This window comes from Ammospiza nelsoni, chromosome 1 (assembly GCF_027579445.1).
Source record: "Ammospiza nelsoni isolate bAmmNel1 chromosome 1, bAmmNel1.pri, whole genome shotgun sequence".
NCBI classification, from domain to species: Eukaryota; Metazoa; Chordata; class Aves; order Passeriformes; family Passerellidae; genus Ammospiza; species Ammospiza nelsoni.
Window position 1 is genome coordinate 59,056,730 of NC_080633.1, and position 27,108 is coordinate 59,083,837.

General features: G+C 36.6%; 1 protein-coding gene across 2 annotated transcripts in view; it reads right to left on the reverse strand.

Moving 5' to 3' along the window:
• Window positions 1–27,108, reverse strand: part of SLC9A3 (solute carrier family 9 member A3) — a 49,748-nt gene that overhangs the window by 11,577 nt on the left and 11,063 nt on the right. The window contains exons 2-8 of one of the 2 annotated variants that reach the window (XM_059479219.1): window positions 13,248–13,550; window positions 8,375–8,535; window positions 6,343–6,421; window positions 5,340–5,517; window positions 4,252–4,472; window positions 1,952–2,154; window positions 1,062–1,151 (exon numbers count right to left, since the gene is read on the reverse strand). In XM_059479219.1, the coding sequence (XP_059335202.1) occupies window positions 1,062–1,151; window positions 1,952–2,154; window positions 4,252–4,472; window positions 5,340–5,517; window positions 6,343–6,421; window positions 8,375–8,535; window positions 13,248–13,550 (1,235 nt within the window). The remainder of the gene's footprint in view (window positions 1–1,061; window positions 1,152–1,951; window positions 2,155–4,251; window positions 4,473–5,339; window positions 5,518–6,342; window positions 6,422–8,374; window positions 8,536–13,247; window positions 13,551–27,108) is intronic. The other variant, XM_059479227.1, reaches the window with a different exon arrangement.

Below are 27,108 nucleotides of genomic sequence, written 5' to 3' on the forward strand. Positions count from 1 at the left end.
AGGTCTGGGACACAAGTCCTGTGGGGAGCAGCCGGGGGAGATGAGGTTGTTAAACCTGGAGAAAAGGAGGCTCACTCTCTAAAACTACCTGGAAGGATGTTGTAGGCAGGTGGGTGTTGGCCTCTTCTGCCATGTCTCAAGTGAAAGGACAAGAGGAAATGGCCCTCAGTTGTGCCAGGGGAAGTTCAGATTAGATTTCAGAAAAGAAAGTTTTCCCTGATACAGTGGTAAGCACTGGAATAATTTGCCCAGGGAGGTGGTGGAGTCACTGTCTCTGGAAGTGTTCAAGAGCTGTCTGGGTGTGGTACTGGGGGATATGATTTAGAGGTGACTATGGTGGTAATGTGTTGATGGTTGGACGGGATGTTCTTGAAGATCTCTTCCAACCTTGATGATTCTGTGATGTCTTATAGTCTCCCATCCTTTAACCTATATTTATATTGAAAAGTTATGTTTTCTTTTACTTAAAGAAAACTTTATAATGTGGTGTGAAAGTCAATTGGAAGAGTTTGTGTTTCAAAATATTCTAAAAGGGTAAAGAAATCCTGGGACACAACATTCACTCTGAATTAAAACTGTTGTCATTAGTCTGGAATTTCAGTATATAATTATTCTGTACTGGGCAGCAGAATATTTTTCTATGTAATATGCAAACAAAATAGCCTGCTTTCATACCTTTTCCAAAAATTAAACTTTTGAGAAGGAAAAATAAATTTTTTTGGACATGCTTTGCCCTAGCAATTATCAATCATTCTCCTCTTTTAGATGAAGACAAAGAAACATATTCCATCTGTGCTGTTTCCCAAGTACTCCCAGCCCCATTGAATTCTCAAGTGAAAGACCAGAACTTTCATATTAATATCCTTTCACAGGATTTAACCATAGAGAAACAGCAATGTACAAATAAGTTTTGAAATGTTTGAAGGATTTTTTCTTGGTATTTGACAACCCACTCCCTTACCAAAAAAGATATTTTTAATAACATTTTTTTTTCTCTTAAGGTGTTAAGGTGCTCTGTAAAAATGAAAAAGATACCATGAGGTCTTTTTTAAACATCTTACTCTGCCATGAAGTTTCTCATTCAGTTTTGGTTCTCTGTGTTCAGTTTTCTTCACTTTCAGCCACTGTACCAAAGGTTTGATAGTCAGTCCCTAAGGATTGAAACATGACAATAAATGCTTTGAAGTCCTCTTAGACTTTCCTCCAGCTGGTTAAACAGAAATAAAGCACATATGTGTTTTATTTGGTGGTTCTCATACTTTCTCAGTTGATTTCTATTCCTTCTAGAAGATAAAATAATACAGTACCCTTAGTTCCTATTACAAAGATTTGAAAAGACAACAGTGGAAAAATATATCATCTATAAGAAAAATATGCTAGTAGAAGTGTTTCCTATGCCACTGAATGTGGTCTTTTCTCCACAAATCAGGAGTTTGTGAACACAAGTAAATTTTCTGAAATACACTTCAAAATATATTGTAAGCTGCTATCTACTGACTTATTTTCATTTAAATTACTTTTTTTCATCCAGAAAGTACTATTTTGTTTGGATGTTAAATAGTTTCTTGTCCCACTGCTTGCTACTATATTTTAAAACAAGGGCTGAGGCTCAGCTAGATCAGCTCAATGATTGTATCTGCCCATTAAAAGCACTGTTCCCTATAGTTATTCACATGAGGTGAAGGATGTTTAATCAGATATTAACTTGGTACTATTAATACCAAGCAGGCAAGACTGAACAATTTTTAGCACAGAGGAAATTGTGTTTTGCCCCATGTGGTCCCACATAAAAACATAAAATAGGATCTTTGTTACTAAAATTACAACTTCAATTATGTTTTCAGTTCAGTGAAACAATATGCAACCTTCAGCTGAGAACTGCCTTAAGCATTCAGTACATTTTGGGGGACTCCTTCTCCTTGCAAGAAGCATGTTTAAGAAGTTAAATTACCTGGAATATAACAGTAAAAAACACAACAATGATAGTTGTGCTGACAAACAGCTTTCTGTCTTTCACTTTATCCCCATCCAGAAGTGCAACAAGAGCAAAGGCAACTGCTCCTCGTAGCCCACCGTAGGACATCACCACTTGGTCTATTATCTCCAGCTGGACGGTTCTGTAGCGGTTAAGAATCCACGTCTGTATAACCACGCCTGTAGCAAACAAATTTCAGCATGTCTAGAAATACCCTTATGGAACATCAATATCCCAGCTGTGAGTAACAGAAATGGTGCCACCAGACTGCCTTTATAACAATCTTCACCATCTAATTCCCCCTCTTATCACTGTGTTGTCCACTTAGTGCCTTCTCATTACATCCAGCCGAAGGAATTAGGTGAACATGCTTCTGTGAGCCAGCAGCTAGCTCTTCTGAGAGTGCTGCCTTCTGGCACAGGCACTCCAGGGAAAGTTCTGACATGTGCTGGCCTTTAGAAATTCAATTTTAGGTTTTCTAGCAGTGTAACCAATGATATGCACAGGGTCAGTTAACAGAAGCAGGTTAAAACAGCACTGATTTACGGAGTAAGTGTCGTACCGTTTGCAAGTCACTGAAAATTACATTTTGTAAGACAAGTCATAGTCTTATGAAGGGTTGTTTAGTTATGCTAACACTGTCTCCACACCTGCAGGTGAGATGCTGCCTGCTGCAGGAGACCTAAGGCTCAAGCTATCTCAGTGTATCCCAGAACTCCCTCCATACATAGGGAAAACAGTTTCACCACTCCTGTGATTGGCATGACATGTGATTCCCACTGCAGCAGGCCAGGGCTGTTAACCAGTGCAAAACAGTTTCTTCTCTTTTTAGAGAACTTTGAACTTGTGCCAAGAGAAGTGTCTTGTCACTGTAAGGAGGGCCTCCGGAGGAGGGGACCTTGGAAATTCTGCCAATCTGACTCCTCCAGGGAATGAGAACTGCAACTATGTAAGGCCCGATATCATCCAGTATTTAATAATTTGTCAATGTCCAAGATAATTACTTTAGTGGGTGCTTATTGCTGAATATTTACTATTTACTTATCATCACATCTGTTACAGGATTGTTAACCACTCATTTGACGAATACAAAAAGTGTCAAAGACCCAGAAAACTCTTTTAAAACACCTCAGGCACATTTGCAGTTACTGAGAGGCAGCTAAACGAACAATACTTGCAGAATATTTAGAAAAGGAGGGCAAGGAGGTAGGCACTTCATTCAGCTCAGGAGCTTCTAGAGAGAGTAAGAGCACAGAATCTAGGAAAATCGCCTGCTAGATGGATGTGTGACCTGTCATTTGAATTTAAGTCAAGGCAAAGAGGCAAATAAGCTGGTTTAATTTTTCCCAGGCGTAAGTACATACATCAAATTGCCATGTGTGTTACTCTCTACAAGTATTTCATTCTACATCTCTTTGGGGATTTTAGCAAAATTACAGCAGAACTATGTAGATGGGCAAATCATCATTGGTATTTTGAAATGTTTGCAAACTTATATAAACCCAGTAAATTGACAGTAGGTAATCTCTGCCTACCACAGCCTTATTTATTCAGTTTTTCATCAGTCCCTGAGAATTATTTCTTAAGCCAGAGAACCTGCAATGTTATTATGTATGGTCTGATATCACTGTGTGCCCAAAACCTGAAGTCAACCATAACATTAGTTTAAGACAATCTCTTTAGTGCCAAATTGAAAGAGCTGGAAGAAAGATATGGTTGACAAGAGTCACATCTTTTGTTAGGCTGCAAATTAAAGAACAAAGTCCGTTTTACTGGGAGATTTTGCCAGTACCATTTGCTGAGTCAACAAAGGTTAGCCACTGAGTGATTCGTGTTAACTGCTGGGCTACTCATGTTCTCAAACATCATCAGAAATTAAATCCTGCTATATTTTCAGCATATGACAGAACTTACCGTAGAGCTTACTCTACTACTCTAATCCAATTCCAACAATAAATTCAACTAAAATAAATGGAATGTTTTAAAAGGAGCAAAGCTAGAACTCCAAATATTTTTTGGGGAGAGGGCTAAAGAATATGTGATTGCATCAGCAGAACAATGCAAGAACAGGAAGGTCACTCTCTTACCAATAACTCTATATACCGAGATGAAGACCAGAGTCAACAGAATAAATTCCAACAATAAATTCAACTAAAATAAATGGAATGTTTTAAAAGGAGCAAAGCTAGAACTCCAAATATTTTTTGGGGAGAGGGCTAAAGAATATGTGATTGCATCAGCAGTACAATGCAAGAACAGGAAGGTCACTCTCTTACCAATAACTCTATATACTGAGATGAAGACCAGAGTCAACAGAATAAAAGCCGTATTCCAAGTCCAGATTTCTGGATCCACAGCTGAAATACCCAGGAACATGAAGATAATAGTTTCTGCTCCACTGGCTAGCATTTTCATAGTATATCTTACAGTTGTAGAAGACTGTTCAGATATGTTAGCTTTGACATATTTCTGACAGCAAATGCCACAGAAGGTTATCCTAGAAAAAGAAGCAATTGTTCAGAAAATATGTGTTGCAATATTTAATATTATTTCCATCTGTCTGTCACATAGTGATAAAAACCCACTATTAATTCCTAAGAAAAGATATATTCATGAACACTTGTGGAGTCTACCCTTGGTAAAAAGCATATCACCAACACACATGCTGATGTAACCTCAAGTGGCCTGAAGACAGCACATATTAGAACATAATAGAATGCAATTCTCTTCAGATTACCATACTGCTTTCAATGCAAATTTCTAAACCTTGTTTACATTAGATATAATCTTAAACTAATGATCTGTTTGCAGAAAGATTTTCAGAACTTGAATACACTTACTATATTATCTACAAACATGACAAAACTGAGAAGAAAGGCATGCTGGGAATCAATGGAGACTAAGAGAAGAAAGACCACAGAAGTACTCAAGCCAAAACAGGCAACATTTAGGCAAATCTTAATGTCCAGCCAAGACAGAGAGAGAGGACATAGTGACATTTACACAGTGGCTTAGAAAAATATTGCTTTAGTCTCAAGTTATCAGGAAAGATCTCAGCACAAATGGACAACTGTTAAGTCTGAAATACCATTAATAACAGAGAGGAAGGAGTCATGTCTGTATTTTGCAAAAGAGTTCTTGTGTTTTCCTCAGCAGATACTGAAAAACTTGCATTCCTTTTCAAGGCTGAATGACAGGATTGGCAAATTACAATCTAGTGCAGTGTGAACATAGTATTATCCAGCATAAACTTAATGTCATATTCTACAGTTGTCCCATATAATTTAGGTTTTTTCCTTTCAATGTTTTAAAAACCATATTCCCTTCTCATCCCCTTCATAGGCAGTAATAAAAAGAGACTTACGCTAAGATGGCAGAGAGAGAAAGCATCTCTGCTGTGAGGTAGGACAGGTAGGAAATGATAAACACAAATCCAGGTTCAATGATCCTCACGTGCTTGGTGAAACGACTGACCAATGAGAGCAGGAATGCAAAGATAATACCAACCAGTGTCCCACCGAGGCTCACCACAAAGAATGACACTGAAAAACAAAACACCTAACACAACTTAAACCATAGAAATAGAATGGTTTGAACTAGTTCTCTTCCAGAGACAGGACAGCAAATGACCAGTAAATCACAGAAAAATTTGGAGGATATGTCAAATTCATTTCTAGGCTCAAGGCTTTTGAGCACTTGGTACATGAATGTAGAATTCTGTAGAAAAACAAGGCTACTTCTGTTAATCCTCACCATTTTACTTTTATTTAAACCCACTGCATTTCTGTATACTATTTTTTCCATGTTCTGTAAACAATTGTTTTTTACAAAAAACATATTGTAGAATATGACAAAGTCACTATCAAAACATTTATTCATAAGATAATTCAATTTCGTTTCATGCAATGCTTGGAATAGGAAATAGTGACTCATTTTTCAGGGAAAATTTCTTGATAGTTACTGGCAAACATTGCTTGATGGTGATCAGTGATAGGGAGCGGCAATGCCTGTATGCAGTATGGACTTTCCTGGAATGCAGGGAGAGTATAGGCTGAAATCTGGGAAACACTATTAAATACAAAGAAAAGCTGTATATCTGTCAGGTTTGGTGTTCTCAACAACTGAACTCCGCATCAGTCTCCTCAAAAGAAAACAGATCTGATTAAGTTTCCCAAATATTCAGGAATGTTTATTTATTTATTTTCTTAAGACATTTGCCTATGCCATAATATGCCATAAGAGTGTGTGAATATGAGTAATAATGAAAAGGGCTGAAAAATAAGTTACCAATAGCATAATAGTAATATTTTGTTTAAAGTACTGCATACATACACCAATTGTGTGATACAGAATTCACTTCTACGCACCTATGCCTTTGAGACATTCAATCCCCGTCACATTTGTTTCACCTATCGCAACAAAAGAGTCAAACACATTGTACAGCACCTGGAAAGAAAAGTAGACTAATTTAATAATTGCTCCTGAATTGAGACTATTAAAATAATCTCCTTAGGAGCCTCAACATTATGAAGCCTGAAATTGAGTTTGACTGAAGGAAATCCTGTCTCAAAGAAGAATTTTATATTTTCTCAAAATAAAAGAAATGCAGTAGGCCAAGAAAAAACAAATTTTTTAAAATTAAAAAATAACACCTCACAGCAATACATTTCTCCCTTCAATATGTCCCCTATGAATAAGAAGCATTGTTACATGTAGATGTATTTTCTAAAGTACTTCTCACTGTAAAATCCAGGTATTTGAAAGACTCATTTACTCACATGTATAAGATAAATAAGATATTAAATAAGACAATAATAAGATGCTAATAATAAGATACTGAATTGAAATATGATGAATAAGTTGAACAAAAAAGAGAATATAATGATTGTGCTAAAACTTTTAAAATAATTGACTAACAGTGATTGAGCTGAAAGAAATGAATTCACCTTATCCATACCTGTGCCTAAGGAGATTTATGAGTATCATTTTTGAGACATATCAATTTTATCTGTGCTTAGTTCCTCCAGTGGTGAATGAGGACTTTACTATGGCTTTCTCAGCTTTTCTTCTTGCAGCTAAACTTGATAATTCTTATCATGTTCACCCAGTCACGGGATACAGGTTACTTTTCTTCTGTAACAGTAGTCTTTTACATATTTATGTTTAAAGAAAGCTATACCATCCACTTTCTTCTGTCTTCCAGTCTTTCATTTTCAAAGTAGCAACTCCACTGTTTCAAATTTCCTCATAGGCTATGCTTTCTACCTCTGGATCATACTTGCTCTTCTGTTTTTTCATCAATGAACAATCAAACTTTTTTTTATTTGTATGCTGTTTGTGTTCATTTCACAGTAACAAAATCTCCTTTCCTTTTGAAAGCCAGCGATGTTGATACTTGAGTTCATCAGAGGTTTATTTGAATTTTGGCAATACCTCAGAAGTATACTAATGATACCAATATCCAAGGGCAATTAGGTTTCTCTGGAAGCCATACTGTCATCTTCAAACTCATGTGAACAGTTAGACTGCTGCCAATGAACTTGGAATGCTTTATCTCCTTGGCTGCAAAAAGTTAAGTCACTGAGCCTCATGAACATCTCTTACCCTCTCTTGCAGATAGGCAGGAGCAGGAATTGTAAATGATTCAAAAGTGAACTGAAGCTGCACAGCAACCTGGTTGCATAGCATCTTTCTGCCTTAGGACTTCCTGGTCCCTGACCACTAGTACTCCACTACAAAATTATTCAGGGAAAACTACAATTTTATTCAGGGGGAAAAAAAATTGTGTGATAAGGTGTTTCAATCAAAATAAAAATCAGTAGAAGTCTGGGATTCTGCTACATCTATTAAAGCTTTTCTAAATTTAAAAAAATGTTTGCAAAAAAAAACCATTAGAAACTTTCTAAAATGTCACACTTTTTTTTCCCAAATTGGCTCTTTGTTATATATGTGTTTGATAAACATCTGATCAAAGTAAAACTAAGGGAGCAGGAATAAACACTTTGGAGAGTATTCTCTCTCTCACTGGCTGAGGTATGCATATAAATGTATGTGCATTAAAAAATAAGAGCAAAGGAAGGTTTAAAATCCCTGGAACTGATTTCATTAAGTCATGAAAGCCCTACTTAAACAGCAAAGGAAAATAAAACATGCACCCTTGAAACTTCATTTGGAGTGTCTAACCCAGGACTGTGTGTTTTATGTCACTTACCATCTCCAAATAACTTTCCTGCTCAAATATCTGATATTTGTAAGCAAGACAGAAAACACCATGAGCTGCATTGCAGTAGCCCATGAGTAGATACACATAGAGAGTACAGTGTTTCTTTAAAGGGGAAAATGCACTTCAGAAGAAATCCCCTTGAGTTACGTTGAATTTGGGATATATGATTTACTTACCACAGTTACAGCATCATTCAGAAGTGATTCTCCAAAAACAATGATGAATAGAACTTCATTGACATGGACTTCTTCAAACACTGCCAGAACAGCTACAGGATCCACAGCAGCAATTAAGCTGCCAAAAAGGAGGAAGTCCAGCAGCCCAGACTGCAGTTCACCTTCAAAAACAAAGCAAACAAATTATAATCAGAATAATCTCTGTATTATCATTAGCAATGACAGACTGGGATGTTACACATAATGCCAAATACTGGAAAATAGAGATGCCAAGGTATCAACTTGAAAGCATGTTACAGTGATTCCTTAAAAAGTTCTGCACTGAGTCATGTTTTATCCTGCAAGTTTTGTTGGATTCAGCATTGACCCATGTGGATCAAAGTTACTTCTGGGAGCAGGACCAGTACTGGTCAGTTCTTGTTACAAGACAGTTCCAGATCTAAACCAGCTTTCTATTTGTGTGTGGCATGGTTTGTCTAACTTGACTGAATTACCCCAAGATAACTGAGAACTCACAAGATGTTAAGAGGACCATACCAGCACTTTTAAAGTAAATGTCCCAAAATATTTCATGTCACAGGTCAAATTTGAGTTTTGGTTACTAAGAACTGCTACAGTGGTGATTAACTGCACTCAGTACAACTGAACACCAATTGTGGCCTCCTTACTCACTGGTAGTTGTGGTTAAGCTACTTGTTCCCAAATTAGGATTCATGCGGCTGTTAAATTGTCTGCAAATAGACCATAAAAATAGATGAAGGACCAAAATGTACCTCAACATATTTGTGTTGAGGTACATGTAGCCCCTAAGGAATTTTGGCAATGATTTCAAAAGTGTTGAAGGTACAAAACTCTGGTGACTGTGTAACCTAGTATTTTTTTTAACCTGCTTTTAGTTATTAATGTTATTTTGTTCAGTTATGCAAAGACACAAAGGCAAGCATTCACTCTCATTTTAAAAGTAGCAGAAAAAGAAAAGTAGCATAGCCACAAAAAATGCTTTGCTCAGCTTCCTAAATACCTAGCAAAATCTACCCTCCTCATGAAATCAAAAGTGGAAACCTAGTCATTGTTTTCTAGAGAAAAGATTTCTGAGCAGTAAAATTCCCCTTGCATTCATCAATGGATGGAGGAAGCAAGGTTCATGAAGAAGTGATGTTGCTAAAAATTATTTAAGGAACAGCAAGGAAGGAATGGGTTGAGAATTCATCCATTAAAACACAATGCAGAGGCCCATGCCCAAAATTATCAGGCATGATTTCTACAGGTAAAGAATAAATTCATCTAATTAAATGGTTTTGAAACATGAGTCAGCCAATGACAGTCAGTAGCCATAGCCACAGAATCAATAGTGCCTGTAAAGTACTTCCAGAACAACATGGCTACCCCTCTAGAAAGAACACTGAAAAGTAATTTTTCAAATTCAAAATGGTTTGGGCTTAGAATGTAAATGAAACAGAAACCAGATTCCAAATAGTTTTGATACAAAATGTCATAGGCTTATTTACTCAAGAAAAGAATACTTGTATGGGCAGTCAGAGGCAGGAGTAAACAACATCCTGTTATATGTGACAATGCCCAATATTTCTGGTGGAGCTGCAGATGTATATATTCTCTTAGCTACTATCTGCCAATCAGAATATCTACAAGATTTCTGTACAGTTTGTAGGGATCTTGGTATGGCCCTGAAAACAGAAATTCATAGCTTGCACAGATGTATAACTACCTTATTTTTTCAAGAAGATAAATAGTCTTGTTCACACTTGGACTTATGGGGCTGTGAACAAGGACTGAACCTATCAGTTTTAGTGTGCGAGTGGGGTTGAGGCAGTGACCTTACGACTGTGCCAAAAATTCTGAAAACTGCCTTGAACCTAAATCTAAGCAATGGTTCCACCAAATGTTGTCCTCCTCAAGCAGGCTTAAGGAAGGAACAAGCCCAATGACAATAAATATCAGATATCAGGGTATAATAGAACATAAGGTTTGAAAATAAATTGGCTCACTGAGATTGCTTATCTTTTTTATGTGTTACCAATTATAATCATTGGTACATTCTTTGAAGACTTGCAAATCTAGTAAGCAAACATTTATGAGGAGATTAGGACACATCTATAAATTCTACAAAGCACTGCCAAGAGGCCTGTAGTTTCTAAATCAGTCTTTCATTTAGAGTAATAACAGCAGTTATTTTCAATTGGTACATGACCATGGCTTCCTCTAGCTTATCAGTGACACCTAAGATATGTTCACTGGGCCCAGTTTAAGACTTCTAGACACACTCAGCATATTGCAGCTATGACTCTAGATTGTACAGGAAAAACTGTTCTAAGAACTAGTCACAACCACAATACTGCAAGTGTTAATTCTCCAGTGGACAGTGAACAGTTCACTGCAATCAGCAATTATGTAATTCTTCCTATTCTGTGGAAGCAGACTGAATGGTTAACAATTAATGTGCTAATCTTTTTATTTCAGTTCCAAATAAGGATTTCTTCATCATTATCACCTTCTCCATTTTCCTCCTGCAAATTATTATATCTCAAGGGTATTGAATGCCAACAAAGAGCTGATTTTATGTTCATTTATGTAGGAAATCTATGCAATCCAGTTTGGATTATGCATTCTTATATTGATGGACAGTACTACAAGCCCACTAAATGTCAAAGCTAGAAGTCATTTGGTTTTAGTTTATCTTAGTTTGTAGCAGATTTACATTTTTACATTTTAATGATATTACTTCTATCATTATTCACTTCAACTGTAGAAGAAATGGGATAGAAATAAATATGGAGCCATGGAGCTTCAACCAGAAGGTACTATGAACTCTTCTAGAAACTGAGCAACTCAGCATTCTCCTATCTTCAGCAAGTAACAACATAAAGGTTTTTCAGAGTGTGGTGCTTAGATCTTGTTGACCTCTTGGAGGTTAACACAATTGATTTAGTAGATTAGTAAGTCTGTGTCATGTTGATATTTTACACTCCTACTCAGCTTTGCTGGAGAATGACATTGTTTGAATCAGGGACAGCCTTGTCTGGCCTTTTTCACAGCTGGAATTAGAACCCTCGTAGGTCTTCATGGCAAACACAGGTCCCCACAGTACACAAATAGTGCTCTTTCTAAACATTAAAGTTTGCCAGACATGTCAATTTATCGTTCTCCTTATTTATTAACATCCCCATATTTATCTTGTAGAGCTTTAGCTGTCACCTGTGGTAGGGGCTGATTGCCCTGTGTAGATGTAAGCTCAGAGTTCTAGTATGCATTGTCACTAAAAGATTCTCATACTGATGAAGCAGAACATATAACTATAAAACCCAGCTTTTGCAGTTAGTCATGAGTTGTTTACAGATTGGGAGGAGAAGAATAATTTAAGTGAATTTTCCTGCTAAAATAGTTCTTTTGGGAAAAGAGTCAACTTTTCCATTTCACACGTTGTAAGGAAATCAATCCTTTCCCTTTAATGACTTATAGCAACATATTTTTAAAGTAATTATCATACATTATATTTCTGAGAACAGTTTTTTTAAGAAAATATTTTGGTCCTATTTTTAAATTGTTCCAAGCATCTTGGATATTTAATAAAGAAATCCTTTTCCAATTTGCAGTAGAAATATCCCTGTCATACATTTTCTTTCTGAACATCTGATTTTAATTATAAACGTGATATTGTGGATTAAATATGTTGCTTAAAGCACAGTAAACCTCTTATCTACCAAAAAAATGTCAAATATTTTTGCATCTGAGCTGTCTCCTCTGTATCTTCTTAAGAAAATATTACTGCTTCTAAAATAAGAGTTATAATAAGGTAGATATCTAAAATGTATCCATCATAGCTGTCTATATTACAAACATCTGCAATTACATAACATGAGTCTTAAATGAAAGTAGAGATTAAATACTGCTGTTCTGTGCCTCCTCTAACAGCCCTGTGCCCTTACATCACAGTGTAATTAAACCAAAGGTATCTTGGAATCACAGAATGGTTTGTGCTGGAAGGAACTTCTTACACCCTCCAGTTCTGGGGCACCTTTCACTAGACCAGGTTGCTCAGAGCCCCATCCAACCTGGCCTTGAACACTGCCAGGGATGGGCCATCCACAGCTTCTCCGGGGAAAGCTGTGGATGGCCCATCCACAGCTTTCCAGTGACCACAGTGACCACCCTCACTTTTTGGATTTGTGGTCTAGGAAACTGTGCGTCAGCCACCCTTTCAAGCCCCTTTGAACTGCTCCCATTAAAATGGTTTCCTTTTATTCTTTTTTTTTTTAGAAAGACATCTGCTACTTCATTCTGTAAAACTTCTATATCTTGTTACAATTTCCAGACTCAGAAAATGCAAAAGAGATGTGTAGATGGGTCAGGCATATATATCCATTCAGTAGCCACTTAATATTGGATAACACTTACTATAAATAGCACTTAATTGCATGAATAATATTAAATACAATAATAACATTCAATATTAAATAGCAGTAAAAATAACACATAATACTAAGGCTGACTTCAGGAAGACACTTTTATTTCAGAGTAACTTTTAAGGTTTCTATAACAGCAGAAAGAAACAAGCCCTTTATTGTGTATTTTTTCCAGACGTCCATTAGAGAAAGAATCCTGAGCTTTATCCTGAGAGTGTGCACACACATTTGGAGCAGGACATCACAAGAGACATGGCTTAAAGTAGTTTTTATACTTTTGTTAGGGAAGATTTTTCCCTAAAAGGTCGTTTTAAAATTTGATAAAGATATTACAAATTGCTCCCATTAAAATAATTTTTTCTGCTAGAAAGAGTTGTTACATTGTAACTTATCACCCACCTAACAGTATATACAATGGCATTCATAATTGTGTCTTCACAGATCAAACTCACCCATTATGCCAGTCAGATAGACACCGTAGAGAGATAAACCAGTTGTGGCAGCATTCCAGACTGTCCCAATGACAGCATACAAAAGGATGGAGCCAAGATTTCCAAAAAACAATCTATTTGGCATAAAATATCCAGCATCCAAAACAATGGGGGGCAGCAAATAGAAGAAAAATACAGTTGGTGTCAGGGAGAAGGAGGCAAGGTGATCTGCTGCCCATACAATGCCACCAAGGAAAAGACCAAGGACAATCAGCAGAGCACTTTCTGGAACCACCCGAGTGACTTTGTGGGACAAGTGGAAAACTGCAAGGAAACACAAAAACAGTGAGTCAGAAATGAAATGGAGGAACAATTTGAGCAACTAACATTGTTAGCTGGCAATTTTGAATACACACAATCTTTTTGCTTTCACTGTCATTAGACGCAAAAGCGTGCATGGAATGTTTGGGAAACAGACACTTATAGAATAAAAAAAAAGGAGTCGATCTTCAGATTTTATCCAGCCTATTTTAACTTACATGAAGCCAATATTCCATGACATTATATCCTTCATTGAATTATCTTCTCTTAACTAGATCTGTTTAGGGAAAGATGATGGTCGTGCAAAGCAGTAAGTGAAAGGCTGAAAAGCAATGGAGAAGTCCTGGAAATGTTACTATGGTTTATTTCTGTAACTAAAAATAAACATCCAGCCTCCTAATTATTATCTTTAAAAATTATCAGTTTATTAACAGGCTTATTGGAAGATATGATACGAAGGCTGCAAGAACTAGTTTCAAGACAACTCTTTTTAAATGTATAAATATTCTGATAATGTCACCTGCAGCAGGAAAAGATTGAAGCTTATGATGGGAGATCCCTTTTGAGCCTTTTCCTCAAGACATCCCTAATAAGGATTTCTTATAATTCAGAAGTTTTCTGAAGGAATTGAGGCTTTGGTGGTTCCTTCAAATATGTATTTGTGCTAAATGGTTCTGCAGTAGGCTGCTTTCTTTTGTATAAGGCGTCACAAAATTTGTATATTACAATAGTCTGCAAGACAAAGAATATACAGTATCTATTACAGCAAAACATGTAACAGCATGGTGTGGTCAAACTGTATAAACTAGCCAATGATTAGAAGGAGGGAAAATTACTGAGCTTCATGAACAAATCTAAAGAGACAGAGAGATGGCACAACCAGACAGAAAAAACAAACTGTTCAAGGTGACAGAAACACAACTAAGACTGCAAATACATGTGGCAACATATATTTAGAGTGCATTTGATAGGTATCAGATAAAAAGAAAATAAAAAAGCAGAGAGAAGAACAGAGAGAAGTCAAGTCTACAAAGAAAGATGGAACATAAAATAGGAGGAAGAGGCAGAAGTGTTTGATAATAAGTAAGGACGAGTGGTTTAATTTACTTTCTTGGGATTTCTGTAAGCTTGTCCTTCAGTTTATCTTAAGTAATGATGTGCATCAGATGGCCTGAACCCTGGTACTTTGTGAAACTGACCCAATAAATATGGCTTTACTTACATAGCTTTGTGTTGAAAATGTGAGTTACACTTCAGGAAAAAAATTTTAGCAAAATCCACCAAGTTTCTCCTGGTTTGAACATCAACTGTGTTGAAGATGTTACTATGCTAACACAATTTAGCTAAGAACTAGCGTGGACAAAAATCCATCATTATGAATTCCAGACTCTTAAGCCATAGTGGAAGAATCTTTCCAATGACCACGCAGAGATCTTAGACCAGGTTACTTTACTGAGAGAGCATTGTTTTTCTTCCCATCCAAGTATTTGTCCTTGTCAAACATTTACTAGTTACCTTTTAGAGTGTTTTAAGGGCCTCACTGCTAAACTGGCAGCTTTTGCCTTGGCTCCATCTACACAGGCACCATCCATCATTACAGCAGCCCCACAATAATGTGCTTCCTTAAGCTATAGAACCTTCATGGTCTCATCAGAATAGAAAACATAAAAGTGACCACAGCCTCCCTATGCCAGTAATGAGCATGAATGTAGATGTTCCTGAGTGTTTGCAGACAAGACTTGAAAACATGTTGGAACACAGCTAAAAAGTGGGATTAATACAAATGCAATCAGACATGAAAGCAAACTGCATTTAGTGAAGCTGACTTAACCATGCCAGATTTCTATGTCATTGGTGTCCTGTAATGAAGAGATGAATGACACTTCACAGAAACAAACACTGTTTTTTCTGTCAAGTTTCCTCTCTTTGTTATAAAATCCCTTGGGTTTACACTAGAAAAGAAGGAGAGAGAGGAAATTAAATGAAGAAAAATAAACTAGCTACTATTCCATGAATACAAATTGAGGCATTTAGCTTCTCAAAAGTCCTTCCCACTAGTCATTCTTGATTCCTTGAATTTCCAGTCAGTGAATTATCAACTAATTTATCACCTCACAGAGAGGGATTATCCCCTTATCCCTGAAAATGAATGTTGCTGAGCTAGTCTTACTAACCAAAGTCTGTTTTTCCTACTCTTACATTAGCAGATAAGCCATGACTACGAGAAGTTAAAGTTAAAAATTTAAAAGGAACCTGTGAAGACTTTTCAAAACTAGGCATTTGGAAAAAAAACAAAAACAATATCCAGCTAAAATTTCGCATTTTGTAGAATTCTCCCCTTTACAACCAAAACCAGTTTTGAATGCTGGGAAGCCAATCTGATTTTGGTTATAACATTGTCTCCTCCTAAAAGTTGCATTTTCCCAGTGAATCAGCTCTGTCTTATCTGTCTTGGTCCCCTTTAACTCCAATTCACTGACTATCTGTGCCAGATTTTAATACTATCAGCAATAAATTCTTCTACTCTGTTATTTTAAGAATGCAGGCCATGGGCAGGAAAGTTATTGCATGAATGGGGTCTAGAGAAGCCTCTTTTCATTTTTGTATATGGCCCAAGCAAAATCTGAAAAATCAGACTGTATTTGGTTTAAGATAATTGCCTAGCTAACTCTTCAGGCAGATAGCATACTATATGATTAACAGAAATATGTCTATAAGCATAGAAATAAATAAAAAGAAAATACCACAACTGATGAAATTCAATAAAATAGCTTTGGACTGAGATGCAATTGGAACTTAGATTAACGTTTGAGCTCATATTTGCACCTACACAGATTGATATTTTTTTTCTGGCTATGTGTAAAAAATATATTTAATCAAGCTTGTACATTATGAGTAGTTATTCCATTTGTGGAATTTGATAGAGATAGGTTAATTCCAAATTCATTCCTTAACGTTTATTTTTGTAATTCATTATTCTGAAGCAACTTCTCTGATATATTCTGAGAGTATTACAAACTCACACAGTGATAGCACTTCTGTTTTATAAAGTTTGCCTTTACTTGTCTAAAAGAGATCCAAAAACTGTCCCAAAAAATTAATAGTGTCCCTATGACAAAGTAGAACTGGAAGCTTTAATTACACCTAAATGTCTAGAATGACTAGGTGTTTCACCTGGCTGAGGAGGAAAATATAATCTGGCAAGGTTTGTAAACTCCTAATGGACAAAGAGTTTAGTTTGATTCTGATGTGAAAGAAGTTTCAGCTATCAGGAAGGAGAATAGCATGCAGTGCTGCTCAAATAAAGTGCTCTGTTACAGACCCAGAGATGAAATTGTCTACTTTCACCGCTGTTAATATATTTTAATGAGGGAAAGGGTAAAGGAAGAACACCTGTAGACAGTTCATGGCATAAAAGAAATAACTGTGCACAAGACAATTTTGTGATCAACAAATTTTAACATTTAACTTTTTAACATTTAGCATCTGGAATTCTTCTACCTATGTCTAGATACAGCATTAAAGAAAAAGTTAAACAACTGCCTCACTTCCAGTACATGCTACACCTGGTTTGAAAGTGAGTTGGACTGGCTACTGGGTAAACTGGGTTTAAATTCAAGCTGAGTGTCATCAAATTAGAAGCTTTCTACAAAATTAAGAAACAGTTGCACAGTATAAACATCCTGTGATTTTTTTTCAGATGCTTCCTTTGAGATCCAGGAAAAGGGCCTGTGGCATTTAAGCTATCTGATGAGAAAGACAAAACAAATTAGCAATCTGTTATGTGGTGGCTGGAACCACTTTCTTTTGACACAAAGAATAAAACATAGTTAAAGAAGCAAATTGACATTTATTGCCTTTTATAAATGCATTAACTTAGATTAAATCCTTCAGTGGAATTTATAGCATTCAGTGAATTATCTCTTGCTTTCTAAGGCCATCTGTGACTGGTTTGGAAGATGTGATCTAACAGAATAAGCTTTTTCTCCCTTAAAGAAATGAAGTCAGGAAGACTGGTTAAAAGAAAGAAAAAATTAATTTAAACAAAATAAAGAAGAGATACCGTACAACTCATCTTCAAGTTGTAATGTTTGTAGACACGTAAAAAGTTTTCTGAAGTAGGGTTTTCACTTCTTTTTTTAAATTATCTCTAACAAAACCTATTTTTAATCAATACTGATTTTTTCTTATCAAAGGAAATGTTTTAATTTAGCTAGAGCTAGGATGTTTTTTGTATTATTGCCAGCCAAAATTAAAAATTCAGGATAGATTTGCAACCTTTTGAAAATACACCACTGCAAAAACAAAAATCTAAAAGTACCTATTTAAAATACTGATCAATTTCAGGATTTATGCAGTCATTTCAAATGAATAATTACATTTCTATTAAATTTGATAGTGTAAATTCAAGTCTCTGAAAATAGTGAAATTATTTTTGCAGCTAGTATTACTGTTCCAGTGAATCACAAACCTACCACACGTGTACAGTACACTATGTGTCATCCAGAGAAATCAAGAACTGACCTATAATAGTGATGATAATTCTCTGATTATTTTTTTCCATGTATCTTCGGATAAAATCCAAGGACACATAAAATAATTCAGAAAATTAAAATATGATCAGCCTCTCATAGTTTCCATAGTTTCTGTGAAAGCATAGATATGAATCCACAAACATTTCTAAGCTCCTCCTATCAGGGTTAGTGGCAGGCATGAGGTCTCCCACATGCATTTTTAGTAGTGGTTCAAATATGCACTGACACTCCCTTATTAGCCTGTTTTCCAGTTTTGACTTTTTATTTTCACTTATTAAGTTGAAGTTAACATACTTCATCAAGCCATGGGTGCTTCTAATTCGAGCTCCAAGACTTGATTCTCTGCAGCTGGTGAAAACCCTTGCCATTGACCAAAGTGAGAGCAAAACACAGCAAGCTCCTTAGCACTTCTTTACTTTTCAGAGATGCAAATAACTGGATCTCCAAGGCAGCACACAATAAGATTTTTCTTAATAGCACAAGAAACTTCTTAAGACATGGCATAATAATTTGCACAGAAGAATATTCTGCCCAAAGAGAACTCTTCCCTCTAAATATCTTCCAGTAGTTGGAAACTGACCGGCAAGCATGAAATTTTTGTATCTTACCTTATGTACCTGTTCACATTCTCCTTAGCATTATAAAGGAATTCAATTCAAAAACTTTTAAGTTCTACCATTTTTGCAATTTTTCAGTGGTGCCTTCTGCAGATATATGTTATTATTTAACACCAAAAAAACCCAAAAAAACAAACAAAAAAAAAAAAATCCCAAAAAAAAAACTCCTATAGCATACCTGGAGAAAAATCTGGTTTATCTTGCCTGTATAATAGCTTAAAGTATAGTCAAATACCAGTTTGTGACCTAAATTGTATCAACTCTAGCTGGTCATAATATAGTTCAAAAGAATCCATTGCTATTATGTTGGTCCACCAGACTAAGACATGGCCAAACCCTCTAAAATATAATATACAGTATACCTTTTCAAGAAAGGACCATTTTGCTTCTCCCATGTCTAAAAGTCATGGATCCCTGGGCATGCTCTTGCTCCCTAGCCCCACACTTTAGTTGCAGCCACATAGTGGGTCACAGCTCAGACCGACCAGCTGCATCTGCCGCACCAAGAAAGAAGCAGCAGTGCTGTAGAAATACATACAGCCAATACACACCCCTGCAAGAGATTGCAGCATTCATGGTGTAGGAACTGTGTGTAGATGCTGGGATAGCGACAATTGTGTATTTTCTATGTTTGTTTGGTTTTTTTTGTTTTTTTTAGTCTGCAAACTCCTTTAACAGACTAATGTAGATTAGATTAGATTAGATTAGATTAGATTAGATTAGATTAGATTAGATTAGATTAGATTAGATTAGATTAGATTAGATTGTTTGGAGATTGGTTCTCATTAAAGTAGGAGCCCTGACATCTAAAAAGCAGCTGAGCACTCACTGTTCTAAAATTACTTCTCACTCTTGGTTTACCAAGAATCTCATATAATCACTGAGTTTAATTAGCTTCCTCTGGTGTGTGCTGTGGTCCTCTCATGACACTGAGGGCAGTGTATGTCATGCACATCACCTCATCCAGTCTAATAGTGAATTTTTCTTATAAATGGACAGCACAAAATCCTTAGCAAACTTCCCCATAGCAACAGTTTAGAAAATTGCTTAACAATAATGACCATTTTTGGTTTCATTTTTAATCATGTTGGCAGTTTCTAAAAGTAGTTCTCGTCAATACTACTTTCGTTTCTGTTTATTGGGCAATTTTATTTATACTACCAATTTAATCTCAAATTTCTCCAGAAGTTTTGCTGATAAATCTAATCTCTACTTACTCTACTCTTTACTAAGAGAAGGTTTTTGGTACCATTTCCTGTTTAAGAAGTTTTACTTGTTTATAATTCTCCTATCTTTTATTATGACTCCCTTTACTTCTCAAGAGTCATACCCACCTACTAGTTCCGCAATAAACTTCCTGCACATGCTATACATGATTTCTTTATAATCTCAGGTCTTCAATTTTCTGTTCTATCCTTGTAATTTTTGTTCTTTTCATAGTTTTGCATCCTTCAGTGCATTGACCTCAGTTGTACTGGATCTTTTTGTTAACATATCCTACACGATCCTAAACTTGACTTCCCGAGTTTCCTACTTTAGCAAACATAGCATTTATTACCTACATAGTCATAGGCACACCTTTCAAGTAATCACAGCTGCTTATGTAGCCTGCACAGAGTATCTGGGAATTCTCATTAAGAACCAAATACTAGAAGGGCTATTTGGCTGTTCATCCAGACCTTCATTGCCACACCATCATATTTATTGATCCTCATCTCAGAGGATTATTGCCCCAGCTAAGTCTGCGTGAAGGTATACCACCAGCCCTTATCACATTCTGATGAGACTTCATTCTGATTTCTAGCCTGAACTTGTTCACAGGTATTTTATGTTCCTTTTCTTTTGCAGAAGTGATATCAATTTTCTTAACTGGCTGGTTTTCCCTAATATTAATTCCTTAATTTCCTCTTATATAAGCAGAGAAAAACCCATGTTTTGTTGCTTGTCTTTGATTTTTGAAAGTAAACCACTGCTTTTCAGTCTTCAGTTCTGTCTATTTCAATCTGAGTTCACCTCTGTGGATTCAGAGCCATCAGAAATATAGATTGCCTTCTGCATGAGTCATAGTAGAAGCGGGTCAAACAGCATTAATAATTTCCTATTACAATCTATAGTTCAGTTACATCCTGGGTTCTTTATGACACTGGTGACTCACAGTCACCTTGTATTCACTTTGTACAGATGTACCTCTCTTCCCATTCTCATGTCAATTCCTGTCATGGCCTCTGAGTCAAACTGCCCTTTCTATTACTGTATTGCATACCTTCCCCTAGTATCCGAACTATATATTTTTTCCCTGTACAATAGTCAGATCTACATGAATACTGATAATGTCTGCAGAAATGAGTAATCAGAAAGCTTCAGTAGGAACGCCCACATCTGTGTAGTGGTAAATCTAAAAAAGAGCAAAACCAATGCCCTGCATAACAACTGTCCAAAAACTAAATTCTAGTGACTTCCTGTGGCTGAAAAATAATCCTCTTGTAGTTTCATACTTTTATCTCATCTTTTCTTTATCTACACGAAAACTATTTTACCCTGTTTTATTTGTAGATGAATTTAGATTTAAATTAAAGAAAAAATATCTTTCATTGTGTTTTAAGAGTGGTTCAGTGGAAGTAAAGATTCAAAGCATTAGGGAATTGCGTTTCTAGTTTGTCCAGGAAGTGTTTGGGCAGACTTGTCAGAACTGAAGCTGATCATTATTATTCTATATTTGCCTTTCTAATCTTTATCAACAAAGTGTGCTCAGTTCTTTTTTCCCTGCTCAAAGGACTGATAGCCTATTTTATAGTCTTTTGGATTCTGTTCTGTGGACCTTGCAATAACAAAGCAAGTGTTGTGAATTGATGTTGCCATTTTGAATTGTTTATATACAACAGACAAAAATCTCTTAAGAAAACAGATTTTAAGGATTTCTTGTATCAACAGTCCATAGACAGACATGAAATTATTTTATTAATCAATACTTTATGCTTTTACCCAATCTAGAAAAAAATGAGAGATTTATTGAAAAAAAATTCAAGCTATTTTATATCTGAAGAAACTCAGAGATGTAATATACTTATATTGTACAAGAGGTAAAATCCACTTTTAGTATTGGATCTTGGTACTGCCTTAAAATATAGTACATGAGCATGTCTATTAATATGATTTATACTTAATCTTGGACATATTTTTCCTAAGCAAGGCACAAAAGTCCTTCATATGGAAGGACTCATTTGAGTTTGGTTTAATCCAGCTCAAGAAACCTTGTTTTATTTGTCGCACATGTAATGGTCACCATTTACAAAGTGCACAGCATTGTAATGAGCTAATTAAGGAGGAAATTTTAGGTAGCTGGTCTCTGTAGGTGAACAATTAACAAAATATCCTAGCAATTAAAAATGTAACCAACATACAGGTCAAGGTTCCCAGGTGATAGGTCATAACATAGTAAGATAGCCTTAAGCTAAACTCAAAGAAGTGTGTGAGTAAGCAACTATTACCTCTATAAGCACTTAGAACATAATGAAGTTTAAGCAGCCAGGCACAATTTATCATAATTATGCTAAATAGTTCTTATTTGAAGGGGCAGTCCCACTGCAGTGCAAGTGTGGTAGCATTTGGCCCTTATGGAACTGAATCACACTGAAAAAAAATGGGAACAGTCAAAAATAATATTTCAAAATGAGAGCAAAGTACACATTAGAAACACCTTGAAGTATAGTAGAGGATATAAAACAGGACAGTAAAAGAATCATAAAACTGCTTCACTTGCTATGTAAAGGTATTATAATTAAACTGCAATACATTGCAGCTGCTCCAGCTTTAAAATAGTCTTCAAAGCTTCACTGAAAGTTATTGACAGACAGTGGAAGCATTGTTTTAGTTTTAAAATACCAAACTATTTTCCAGCAACATGGGTTAAATAAAGAAATGCCAAGAGCTGAGTTTCACACTATGAATTTTGATTTTTTTTTCCTTTCAACCTTCATTTTAATATGATAAATTAATTGAAACTAAGACATCCTCATGGGAATGTTTTGGCATCCGCTCATAAAGATAAAAAACTGCACGGAAATGGGTTACTAGTAATATAGGAACCAGTTGTTCTGTTGTATAATAAATTGTGTAAGGATGTACCAAAGCCTGAATAAAAACCAGAATTAGTTCTCCCTGATTGAGGTCTACAGTAAATGAAGAAAAAGAAGATGAGGAAGAAATCATTTAATGAATACCAATAGTAGGCTGAAACTCTGTAAATGTCCTTATATGGTAGGGACTTTGTCTTCCCCTGTGCTGCTTCCAGCAAGGCATAGTAAGGATTGTTGCTGCTAGGAAGGGCATGAGGGACATAATTAAACCCTAAGGGCTAGAGCAAATAGCTATGAAGGCTGATGCAAGTCATGGGGTAGGAAAGTACTTTTTTTCAGGCAATGGCAGACTGGCTTGCTTCCTGCCCCTTACATTCCACCCCAGCAAGATTTTAATTAATACAAGTGGAATGGCATGGAATTACAGTGGAAGTATTCCTGATTACAGCAGTAAATTAAATGAGCATTATGGTATTCAAATTCCCTAGTGATGCCCACAGACAAAATAAAAAAAAAAAAAACAATGAAGCAAACACATATGTCAAGTAGCTCTTGCTTAAAACTGAAAATATGGTTTGAGAGAATTAACAAAACATGCCAGGCTATTTTCCATTGAAATTAAATACTACTGCACGCCCTGAAAAGCTTCAAAGTTTTGCCAGTCATATGTTGGAGGAGAGTCTCCAGCAGCTTGATAAGAGAAAAGTTTCATGGTGGACTACAACTCCTATACATAACTTCAGAAACTCAAATATACTGTTTATATGCACCAGAAATTTGGTCATTTCAGATTTTCTAGGTGAGATTTTTAACCAAAAAGTTAGAAATACTTTTAAGATAAACACTCCCTATTGACATAAGTTGTCCAGAATGACAACAGATGAAGTCTCTTCCCAAGCTCAACACAATTCAGCAGTGCGCACTCACAGCCTAGAAATCCACTTGTATCCCAGGCTGCATCCAGAGCAGCGTGGACAGCAGGACAAGGGAGGACATTCTGCCCCTCCACTCTGCTATGGTGAGACCCCACCTGGAGTTCTGCATCCAGCTGTGAGGTCCCTGGCAGAGGAAAGGGCATGGATCTGCTGTAACAAGTTCAGAGCAGGCAACAAAGTTGATCACAGGACTGGAGAACCTCTGCTATGAAGACAGAATGGGACACTTGGAGTTGTTCAGCCTGGAGAAGAGAAGGCTCCAGGAAGACCTCATAGCAACCTTACAGTAGCTAAAGGGGGACTGCAAGAAGGCTGGAGAGGGACTTTTCCCATGGACACACAGTGAAAGGCCAAGGGGAAAATGGCCTTAAACCAAAGGAGGGTAGATACTAGGAAGAAACTCTTTGGTGTAAGGATGGGGAGGCACTGGAACAGGTTTCCAGAGAGGTTGTGGACTCCCAATGCCTGGAGGTGTTCAAGACCAGGCTGGATGCAGTTGTGGGCAACCTGGTCTAGGGGAAGATGTGTTTGCCCACACAGGAGACCTGGGACAAGATGATCTTTAAGGTCCCTTCCAACCCAAACTATTCTATGATTCCACGATTCTCTAATTTATTAGGGCTTTGGAAATATCTTTGTAGAGCTTTGAAATGGTTTATGATCCCAGAGCTTTTTCAGAAAATGGAGAAGCAAGTAAAAACTTTAGTCTTTAAGAATGCTCTAGACATAATGTGTCACTTACCTGTTTCTCCATGTACTATTATGGAGAATACATGATGGAATTTACTTCATGACCAAATAGCTCTTTTAACATTACTAGCACTAGTCAGAAAGAATATGGTAGATAACTGAGCAAGGTGATCAGTGGGAAAGAAAGAGGAAACAATTCTCATGTTACAAGAGTTACACAGTACTCTGTCTATTAAGAAAACACCATTTTCACCAATCAAGTCTGTAAGTTTCTGGGTTAGTCAACAGAAAACAGAAAATCTGACCTGCTTTGTTATTGAATGCACTCATTCCTGCCCGTAAGGAAGTAAATTTGCTCAGAAATCCAGATATGTGATTTATTTTCCCTTGGACTTAAGAGCAAGATGCATTTTAATTTATATCACTCTGATTTTATCCTGCAAATGGCTCTGAGATATTGCTATCATTCAATGTGCTTTAGCTTGACTTTTGATTTTTGTCCCTACAGTTTCTCCAGTTAAGTAACACGTTAACTTTCATACCTTCATTATCTCATTTAAGAGGTGATGTACGTGATGGTAGCAGAAGAAGGAACTGTAGTTTAATTAGGGTCCTTGTACTGCAAAATTTAGTACCTGGAAAATAGCTTTGATGCTTTGAAATGCAGTAGGAAGGTGGTAAGACAGCTGGTTTTTTCAACCATGCATTTGTGTTTTGTAGTGCATGTGCAGGCAAAATGAGAAAGGACAGTGTGCAAAAAGAAGTTCACAAGGCGATTAGTTTAACATTACTTTCCACATTTGAGAAATAAAAAGGAAAGGAACAAAACAACTGGCTAAAGCTGTATTTGAAAGCTAGCTCACAACTCAAATATTTTGGGTACTTAAGATGACTGTGTATTACAAGGAAAAAGAAAGGTAGAAACCAGAGACAAATCCCTTCCTTAGTAAAAAAAATCCCAGAATGCCACATACCTAGACTAAGCATGATTCTATTGTATGATATATAGTAAAAAGTCATATCAACATAGGATTCTTTTCATTGTAAAATATAGTTAGATCCCTTCCAACATGGGAAAGATTTTGCATATATTCCCAAAAATGTCTGTGCAGAAATTAAACTTTGGGAGCAGTAAGAATTCAGTATGAAACAAATATTACTAAACTATCCACAGTAGTGCCTCTTTTTTACTTTTATTACCACATATATAAGAATTAAACTTCAGTTGAATCCTAAAGTAGTTACAATTTGAAGAGACATTTGAAGGTCATCTACTCCAATCCCCCTGCAATGAGCAAAGACATCTTCAACTAGACCAGATTGCTCAAAGACCCATCCAACCTGGCTTTGAATATTTCCAGAGACTGAGCATCTATCACCTCTCTGGGTAATCTACTCCACTGTTTCACCACCCTAGTAATTTCTTCCTTCTATGTATCCTGAATCTTTTAGTTAATAACCACTAGTCCTAGTCCTATCCCAGCAGGCCCTGCTAAAAATTCTGCCCCAGTCTTTGTTTTAGGCACCCTTTAAGTACCGAGAGACAACAATGAGGTGTCCCCAGAGCCTTCTCTTCTCAAACAACCTGAATGCTCTCAGCTTGTCTTAATAGGAGAGGTGCTCTCACCTTCTGGTCTTCTGGGTGTCTTCCACAGGACCTGCTCCAACAGGTCCCTTTCCTTCCTGTGCTGAGGACCCCAGAGCTGGACACAGTACTCCAGGCAGGCTCTCACCAGAGCAAAGCAGCAGAGGGAGAATTGCCCCACTTTGACCTGGCTGGCCATGCAGCTTTTGATGCAGCCCAGGAAGCAACAATAAAATAAAGCAAGGAGCAATACCAATGCCAGAGCAGTAAAAGAAAAACAGTCATTGATTCTTACATTATCGTCCACTCCTCACAGAAAGCCCTTGTCAATACCCTGACTCCCCTCTGCCTCACAACCCAGCCCAGAGTGGGAACCCTCCCAACCTCCCCAGAAAATGACTTAAGGGATACAGAATCACCTCCTTGCTATGCCTCTCCTGGCTGCTGCAAAAATTAATCCTGTCCTGGCTGGATCTAGGATTCTGTGTTTTAGGCACTAAAACAGAAACCTTACCATTGGCAGTAGTACTTCTTCATCTCCCTATAATCAGAAAGCATTTATCACATGATGGCATATCGACAAGATTCTACTGACTTTCAACACATTGGGGTCCTCCAAAATGCAACAGATAACACATGCTGGAGCAGGCAGCAAGAGGAAAATGTAAGACCATTCTCCTTTACATTTGCATGGATCTTTCCTGACACAAGCACTTCAGTACCGCCACAGAAGTTGAATTTCCACTTGCAGTGGCAGATTTATCTTGGACTGCTTTTAATCTTTACTCATAAATCACAATAAACAGAAGGAAACTTCATACTTCCTCCTGCCGTTTTTACATCCTCATACTTTCAAACACCAAACAGCATTATTCAAGTGAACATGCCTTAAAAATTATGATTTTTAGTAAGATCAACTGTGCAGTGTTCCTTAAGAACGGCTAAAGAATTAAGATGCCTTATTGAGTGCTCGAAAGTAATAATTTTGGTTCAAAAAAAATTTAGCTTATCCCTTAATTATAATTTTCTTCAGTACAAGTATTCAAGACATGAGAACAACATATTCTTCTGTTTACTGAAAGGCTAGGGTACATAAGGTTCAAATAAGATTAATGTATTGTGC